General features: G+C 34.6%; 1 protein-coding gene across 1 annotated transcript in view; it reads left to right on the forward strand.

The window, feature by feature from the left end:
- Nucleotides 1-3315: 3315 nt before the first annotated feature.
- The window catches only part of LOC117179916 (homeobox protein SIX1-like), an 84564-nt gene continuing 78418 nt past the window's right edge, over nucleotides 3316-9461 (forward strand). The window contains exon 1 of the mRNA XM_033372122.1: nucleotides 3316-4804. Within this exon, the coding sequence (XP_033228013.1) occupies nucleotides 4544-4804 (261 nt within the window). The 5' untranslated portion in view covers nucleotides 3316-4543. The remainder of the gene's footprint in view (nucleotides 4805-9461) is intronic.

A 9461-nucleotide genomic window follows, 5' to 3' on the forward strand; every position in this document is an offset into this window, starting at 1 on the left:
GGTTGTTTCAAATATTATTTACAGAATATGCATTTAATTAATTTTTATTATTATTAATTCATTTCGACCTAAAGGACATTTTTATAAGTTGAAATTGCATTGCTTATAATAAAAAAGAAAAAAACTTCGTTTATCATTTTAAACTTCGCGCGAAACTAATTAGATGCCGAATGCGACGCATGCGCAGTTGAGTAACTAGTTCTTGCTGGAATTTTATGAAAATTTGTCCTTAATGTATTTCTGTATTAAATTTATTATTAATACAGAATCAAAGTATCAATAACATAATCGATTGTATGACATATTTTACTCTTATAATTTAAAGACATTACAATTTTGTGCAAACTGCAATTCACTTCTTGTCAATAGATTTGATGATTAGGTTAGGTTTCAATGAGCCCGCAGTGTTATTACTTACTCTTATCTTCCTCGCACAGGTTTCGGGGTCTACTGACTGGTGTTTGGTGCCTCTGAACACGTGGCTTACTCGCCTTATGCATTTATAAACATTGCTAGAATATTTTAAACGAGTATTATGTATACAAAATTCACTGCACTACCAGAAAAAAACAAGCATCACTAGTTCTTCGAGCGCATGGAGATGGCGTTTCAGTAGGAAATCGGTGTGGCTTGGTCGGGCCCAGGTATGGGCCACACGGTTCTACCGATCAGGGCCAGATCGGGAAATCCGATCGGGGCCAGATCGGTATTACGTTTGAAATCGGGCGATTTCTGCACGGGATGTCAATTTAGCAATTATAATAAAATAATATTTTAGTAGATTCAATCAAATAATTGTAGAAAAAACTTAAAAGTCATAAAACTGATCAAATATTAAAAAAGGAGAAAAATTTTGATGCTTTTAAATGACAAACAACCTCATTACTTTACGTTCAAGATATATTGGTCTGTCATGTAAGCACCCATTCAGTAAGTATTTTGTATACGACTGAGAGTATATTTTTCCCGCAGTTAATTCAGCAGACTTCCCGTGCAGAAATTGCTAAATGTTTGCCTTCTTTCCAATTTCGGCTAGATCGGGCAAGCAAATTTGTGGTTGTTAAATTTGGCCCCCTCTAGACCGCGGCTTAACAGCCAAGCTTCCCAGTAGATGGCGCTCCATTAATTTCGGGGACTAAAGTGGGTTGACTCCAAATCGCTCAAATTTCAATGTAAAGTGTCGAGCGTCAAAAATATTTCAATTATTATTTGTAAAAGTTTCAAAATAAGTGGGAAAAAATGTCAAAAGTGAGCACAAGACGAGTGCGTAGGTATAGTATACTTCAAAATATTCCTGAATTACGTGTTCAAGACTATAATAAGTAAATTTATTAAGAATGTTAAGATGAAACCTTACCTCGAAATGAGGTTATTTATTTAGAAGAAAATATCAAAAGTAATATTTTATTTCTAGAATGTGAAAACGAATTAGATCAACAATGACGTCACAAACATATTTATTTTCACGTACTTTTAGGTGATTTGATACAATCGGAATGTAAATACAACCTTCTTATTTATATTCGTTTTTGTAAAAATAACTTAAAGAGCCAGTGCGATATTATAATCCACTTATTTCAAAATAACTTTTCACTTAAATGGCTTATCATACACAAATACTGGCTGTTATATTGCGTCGTTTGACTTTTTCCGTTTGCTCGAAAAAAAGTGCCTAACATACTCCAATTTTTTCATATCGCGATCTGTTAGATAACCTGATATTTATATTCTCAAATTTCAGTTAAGGAGGTGATATATTCGATTTTATTATTATTTTATTTAAGAATCCCTTTTAATTGAGAATAAGAAAAATAAATTAATATGGGCCCGATCGGGGCCCGGAATGATTATCTCTGGGCGCAGCGCTTGGGCCCCGATCAAGCATCTCGTTTCATTTCGAGTCTGGCCCCATCTAGATAGCTTGATTTGGGTCAAATTCTGCCCGATCTGGCCCCGATCAGATCCAAATTGGTATTTCTGCAGCAGAAAGTTCTCCTAATAAACTTACAGGATTTTAATTTAAAATTGGGACAGCATAAATTTTTTGGAAAGCTATCACCGAATTTTCTGGAGAATTTACAGATTTTCCAATAATTTGATAAATTAACGGATATTTTCTCTTTCTGTAACATTTACTATAATTTTCGGTCAACTTAACATCATTAAAATCTGAACTCTGGATAGAAAAGTTTTAACTGAAAATCCTATAACTTTAGCAACATTTTTCTCTAAAGTAAATAACACAGAAAAAACTAAGAATAAAATTTGCTTCAGGAAAAGTTTAATATTTGTTGCAGAGAATCTTTCGTCGGAAATCGATGTAAAGTTTATCTTCTGTTTTTTCTCTGAAGGGATCACGCATCTAAATTTTAGAATTGTAAAGCTCTTCTTGTTCTTCATTCTCATACTATTTTTCAATTATGCCGATTGAAAAACAACATTTCAGAAACAACAGAAAAAAAAATAATTTAGCTTAAACCGCGCCCAAAATCGTAACAAATCCACTTATTATAAATTTAGTAAAACAACACTTATTCGGTTTGCCCGGGCTTCTCCTGAATAAAAAAAAACCCACAAAACTTTTCTATTTCTCCAACCAACAATACCTTTCCATTATTGATTCTCTTTGCCTTCTCAAATTCTGACAATTCTGGCGTAAATTTCAGGTATGAATTCTTTCCAAATACATCCAAAGTATATGTTCAATCGTTCTCAAACCGCGCATCAACAATTTAATCAGATTATACATTTCAATTCTTCTCAATCCATACGTACAATCTGTTCGGATGTATTTGGACTGAAAAGGATTGCAATATGGGTTCGGACTCTGCTTGGTGATGTTTCGGATTGAGAAAACATTTAAAGCATGCATCGGATTGGTTCGAAATTAATTCCTATCCGATACTTTCGTCATGAATTCAAATGAACTATCCAATTTATAAAAAAAAAAACACACCACAAAAAAATCGTCTCAAAAACCGGTAGTTTATCACTTTCGAAGATAAACCTATCATCTTCCCGTTGAATCTCGCAACGAGTAGGGTATAATCGGTTCTTTCTATTCGTGCAAGAGAGAAATGAGCGTACGGCGGAGGTGTAACGAGATTCATTTGTCGGTAGAAACAGGTAGCCAATCGTTGAACGATATGGTAGCCGGAGCCACACGCTGCAACCAATCCCAATCCAGTCTCAAGAGCTGTCAGCTAAGCCCCGCCTCGACCAATAAACTCGTGGAGGCGCATGTCGGAGGGAAAGCTACTCTCAAGCCAGGCTCGGCAGTCTTCTCCGGTTCCTATTTGAGCGAGCGCAAGTCGTACGGTCGCTCGCTCCCATTTCACGAGTAGAGGAAAAAATTGAAACCCTAGAAGATTTGAACCATTCGCGTCGCGATCTCCTGTTAACTGACCAATTTCCATCAAACCGTGTTGTCAGTGATCGAATAATAATAAAACCTTCGTCAGTGTCAACACACCTTCCAAGACATCAACTGCAAAAGACGTGACAACATTCAGGAAGACTTCGAAAGTTTCCAAAAAGACATAACATGAAAAAGTGGGACAGTTCATCAAGTGATGAGTTTTGGAATAAAGTGAGATTCTCGTTCGGCAGTATTGCGGATCAGCGCCGGCATACTCTTCGCACGCGATCCTAATAATAGCCGGTGCGTCCGTGTTCGAACAGGCGGGAAGGCAGGCATCTATAAATACAGCGTAATTCTGCCCGTGGAAATACGAGACTGGCGCGGATCACTCACTGTTCTCTCTCTTTCAGCTCGGGGAAGTAAGTCGATCGAAAGCTGGCGCGAAATCAGGGCTGAAAAGAGAGATGTCCGACTCTACGGTAATCGAAATCGGATCTGCCCACGCGTAGTAAGATAATCGGGCTCGTCTCGCGAGGCGCGAAAGTCCGAGGAAAGGCGGAGGCTAGGAAATCCCTCTCGAGGTAAGCGATTCGAGATTGCAGATTATCGCCTTCTCGTAACAGGAGAAATATCCCATCAGCCGAAGAGAAAGAGGAAAATCACCGACTCGATACACGATAAGTCTGCCTCTTCCTAAAAATATCCGCGTCTCGCGCTTAGCTTTGGAATCTCGTCTTCCGTCTGCTACTTCGAGACCGACGGCAGGCTGGGAGATTCCAAATCAGAAGATTTTGAAGGTAGTGTTCCTGAAGTGTTCCTGATAGTTTTCCTCAAGAGTTGTGTGTTGTGATTGGATTTGTACAAAAATAATTGTGTAATAAGTAATGCAAGAATCGGATTCTTTTGAAGAAACTATATCAGATGATCAGAGAACTCTCAATCAGTAAATCAAGAGCCAGACCGAAAATATCAGCAATGGAAAGATAATCTTGGATACCTCATCGTGAGTTCTGTAGAAATGCTTCGCAATGGTGATATAATTTGAATTTGTTGTGATAACCGGGAGTGCGAAGAGAAGAGAAGTTGCCGGCCGGTGGGTCGGGAAGTTGAGTGTGATCCACAGTGGAGGGTAGAAGAAACAGAATCGGGGGGGAAAGTGTAAGTGGGCCAGGAGATGAGGCGATGATGGCCTACGGAGGAGTCAGCGGGGCTGGATTGGGACCCTCGTCCGGGGGTTCAGAGGTCCTTGGCTCGACGCCGGATTATAGCCCAAGGGGTACACCAGCGCCCTTGAGCCATTCGTCTGGCCCCGCAGAGAGCTTACCGCTCGCAGTTTACAGCCCCCAAGATAGTCCGGCTAGTTCCGCCGGCGGTGGGGCCGTCGGCAATGGACAGTTACCCAGCTTTGGATTTACGCAGGAGCAGGTCGCCTGTGTTTGCGAGGTATGTTTCTTCATTAAATAAAGATCTGTGATTGGATTTTTTTAATTTTATGTGCTTTCGGGGTAAAGTTGGCCCATAATTCGAAAGATGTAAGGTAGATTCAAAGAGAGCAAATTGGGGTATGAGCTTGATCTACAGTTGTTGATTGATTGCTACCAATGACTGTGAGCGTAAAAATAATTTTTTTTATATCTATAACTGACTAATTTGAATTCTGAAAAAGTAAATGTTGGTCCCAATCCGGAAATCTATTTTAAAAAGAACAGAAGATGAATGGAAGATTTTTTTTGCGTATAATTGAGTTTTTTTATAACGCTCACTTTCAAAAGATTCTAGAAAAAGCTACAACTTCTCGTGACTGTATTTTACATTTCCAACCCTGAATGAATATAAATCAAGTGTATAAATAAGAAGAAATGATATAAATCAGAAACAACTAAGCAGATGATAATTCACAATTTAAAGGGATGTTTTTATGCAAATAAAGAAAAGGTGTAAAACAGTGACTTAAAGGATACACGATAAAATTTGAGAGGGACCTTTTTAGTAACTTATTTTAAATATAGTTACTGGATTTATTATAATATAAATCATTTTAGAAATTAAGTAATAATTGCTCTTAAATCATAGAAAAACATAGACCCTCTTCATCAATTAAATTCGAGAAGAATTGAATTATCTTGTTTTCGATCAAACATAAAACTGCTAAACTTATATAAATGAGAGATCTATGCAGCGACGAATTCAAAATTGTAAGAAAAATACATCAAACTTATTCAGGGTGTTTACCTGTCCGGGAAACTGGGATAGCCGCCAAGTGTCCGGCAATATTATTGGCGGGAAAACCCGGAAATTTGATTCAGCGACCGTGATTTCTCTCTCGAATGCACAAATATACAAATTAAGTTTTTTTCATAAATTTTCTGAGTGACAAAAAAGTAAAATTTTGAATTTGGGATAGGGATTTCAGGAAAGAAATATAATTTTGACAATTGGGATAGGGAATTCTCGTAAAGAATTATAATTTTTACTTTTATACAGGGAATTTCGTAAACAATTGTTATTTTATTGATAATAGGGGATGTTTGACAATGTACGGGAATTTTGGAAAAGAATTTTAATTCTGGTGTAGAAGGGAGATTAAAAAATTGCTATTAGCCCCGTTTTCAATATAGAACTTCAAATTTTGGAAAAAGGGAGTTCCTATATTTCTCAATTATAATAGAAGATTTGTCAACTAAATATAATTCTGACTCGGAACACGGAACTTCGTCAAAAATTATAATTTTCTTTCGGATCAAGTGATTTTTACATGGAACGGGTAATTCTGGGAAATAATTTTAGATGTGATTCATAACAAGGGAATTTACAAAAACAAGCCCTCTTGTAAGTCAGAATTCGTCAGATTTTTAATATTCCTTGGTCCAAATCGGAATTCGTTTGAATTCATTATTTTGCAAATAAAACCTTGCCAGAATTTGAAACTTCCCTTTTCCCAGTTTTACAAAAAGAGAGTTACTATATTTCTGAATCACAATAGAAAATGCAATAAATCTAATTTTAAATTGGAACAGGGAGTTTTTTTAAAATAAATTGTAATTTCCACCTGGAACACAGAGAACTTACGTAAAGAATTATATTATAGATGTGAAATGGAACGGAAATTAAAAAAAAAAAAGTAAACTATTTAAATTTATCGGCAAAAATTAATAATTGACCGAGAGAAACCCGAAAAATGGCCAAGAATTTAAAAAGCATCCGTCGGGTAGACACCCTGTTATTGATGACAATATAATAACATGAATTAATAAAAATTGCTTGGGGTCTTAAGATTAAAAATGAGATAACTTTCTTCTCTTTTTTCCCTTTATTATACTTTCCCTAAATAAAGTATTAATTGCAGTTTAAAAACAAATAAAAAATGTATTCCTCTTGAATATGCAGTACATGACTTAAACGATTACTTCAAAAATAAAATGAATATTAAATTGTACCGGCTGGAACTATAAATAATACCTGAAGTAAAAATGTTAATTCTGAAACTTTATTTTACGATAGCAAATATACTGCAAATATCTTTGACAAGTAAAGACGATTAGAATTCCTTCGAAACTGTGTGCCAGAGTTTCAGAATTTCAAATCTGACATTAACGATATTTTTACTGTCTTTTGCTTATGTCACTCTTACTTCCTTGCTCATTCCTAATTAAATTTACAACCTTTTGCACATATAAAGTTATACAATTCGTATCGTAAATTTTGTATTCGATTTTTATTTTCTCATTAGTTAACTATTTAAATTATAACGTGACTCCGTCGCTTTTAAATTTAAGTTAACAGTTTTCTGTAACTAAAACGAATCTTATTAGTTACATGCCTTTTGTGATCTAATTTTCTGTATTCTATATAAATATAATTTGACAGAATAGTAATTTTGGTTCCTTATTTTCTAAAATAGTACATTTTCAATTGAACATATAATTATAGAATTTCAAAAACTCTTAATGATATTTTCGTGTCCCAGCTGGAAATTTATGGAATTACACGCGAAAATTCGCGTAAAAATACGAATTTTATTCAGTTAGTATTTTGTCACAAACCATGTGGAATTCCATATGATTAGACTTGTGGAAATTCACGTAGAAATAAACGTCCTAACGTACACTGCCAGCGGAAAGTATTTACACGTCTGTTGTTTTTTAAGCTGTTGCTAAAGTGATTAAATTTTTTTATAAGGTTAACATGAAATATTTTTCCTGGTAATATTCAAAATATCAGTTTTATAAAGAGATACTATAAAAAGCGTTAAATTTATATATTTTCGAAAAATTGGAATGGCTAAAAATAATTAACATTTTTAATGTTCTTGGCTTCATTAAAAATGTAAGCCTCTTCAGTATTTTATTAATTTGTTAAAATATTTTTAGAAATATTTCCTGAGATCCTGCCCTAAATTTAAACCTGGTTCAACAGTCGCAAAATTTGAAAAATGTGTAAATATTTGCGAATATTTAAAAAAATCATATTTTAGTCATATTTATAAAAGTATTATTATTTGTATTAAAAAAAATTTTATAACTCATTATTTGAACTTTCGCGACTGTTTGTTTCTTCAGTTTGTTTGTTCGCCTAATACGACCTTAATGTAGAATCTAGAGCAAACATTCAAAAAATATTTTAATATTTTAGAAAAATTCCAATGCACTTTGTATCATGTTAATTATTTACAGAGTTATTCCAATTTTTAGAAAATATCAAAATTCGATTTTTTTAATATTCTTTTATAAAATTGACAATTTTTCTTCTACTTGGCTTCTTAGATGCAGAGTTTAATCACCTTATGTGTGATTATGAGAAATAATTAAATATTAATATGATAAAAAATTAGGGCAATTAAACAATAGCTCAAAAAGGTGTATTTCTACGTGAATTTTCAAATGTTTAACCTGAATTTTCAGGTATATGTTCACGTAAATCCCAGGTGAGAAATTTTTCGAAAAAAGTGCAAATAGCTAGAACCATTTTTACAGGAACCTAAAAATGAATATAATAAATTACAACGAAAATTACAGGGAAGATCAATTTTGATATGTTATGCGAACAAAATTTTTTACTTTTTTGGTATACAGCTTGTGCAGACAAAAAGTTGTTCTTTTTCGACCTAGGAAGATCAATATTTAGAATATTCCAATGTGGACAATTTTAAATTGAGAGGAACAAATTATCAATGTCATGGAAATAGCTTATATTTTTAAACTGTAAAGGAATCCCGTGTGGAAATGTTAAGCTGGCCCTCTCGAGGGCCCACGTGATTTGCCCCTTTACTGCGTTGGCCCTATGTTGGAAAACTACGAAGGGCCAACATAGTTTCGACATGCACACCTTCGAAGGCCCCACGTGGGCTGCCCCCGAAGGGCCAATGAAGCGGCCCTCTGTAGTGCCCAGCTTAGCCCCCTGTAGGGCCTACATAAGCCCTACAGTTGTTGCCCCCTTTACTGCCCTGGAAAAGGATTTTGAGAATTTTGAAAGCATAGTTTAATTGAAAGTGATGAGCGGTCATACAAAATTAACTTAGTGATATATACAAAGCTTCTTTGTATATAATACTTCGTTAATGTTTTATAATCGCAAGTATAACTTTCAATTCAATTCTGATTTCTTGATGATGGTTGCAGAATTAAAGTGATTTGAGGACAGAACTGTTATTTTTCGCAGAGCAATTCCATTGAAAATAATTTATGTATCTGGTGTATGTATATAGAGCGTAAGTATAAAGATATAAGAATAAATGTAACAAAAATCAAGTATAATACGTAATTATCTTCATCGATCAATCAATCACCCTGATTGTCGCTCGATTGATATCCCGCCTCCGAAATATTAGTTTTAATGAGAACACTTTTTTGTCTCAATCGCCTGCCTCCATCCCAATCTTTGGAACCTCTGAGCACAGTTCCTACGTCAGTAGAAAATATTTTTTCGGTGAGGTCCTTCCCATCTTTATCCGAATGTAGTAATTTTAGAGCATCTATTTAAAAAATTAGAATATTTTTAAATGATAGACTAAAAATGAAATATCAAACTCCAGGAAATACCAAGATTATCTATAGAAGGGTAGGAATCAATTGCATGATTGCAAAAAAGCATCTCATGAAAA

Source organism: Belonocnema kinseyi, chromosome 9, assembly GCF_010883055.1.
Source record: "Belonocnema kinseyi isolate 2016_QV_RU_SX_M_011 chromosome 9, B_treatae_v1, whole genome shotgun sequence".
Lineage (NCBI taxonomy): Eukaryota > Metazoa > Arthropoda > Insecta > Hymenoptera > Cynipidae > Belonocnema > Belonocnema kinseyi.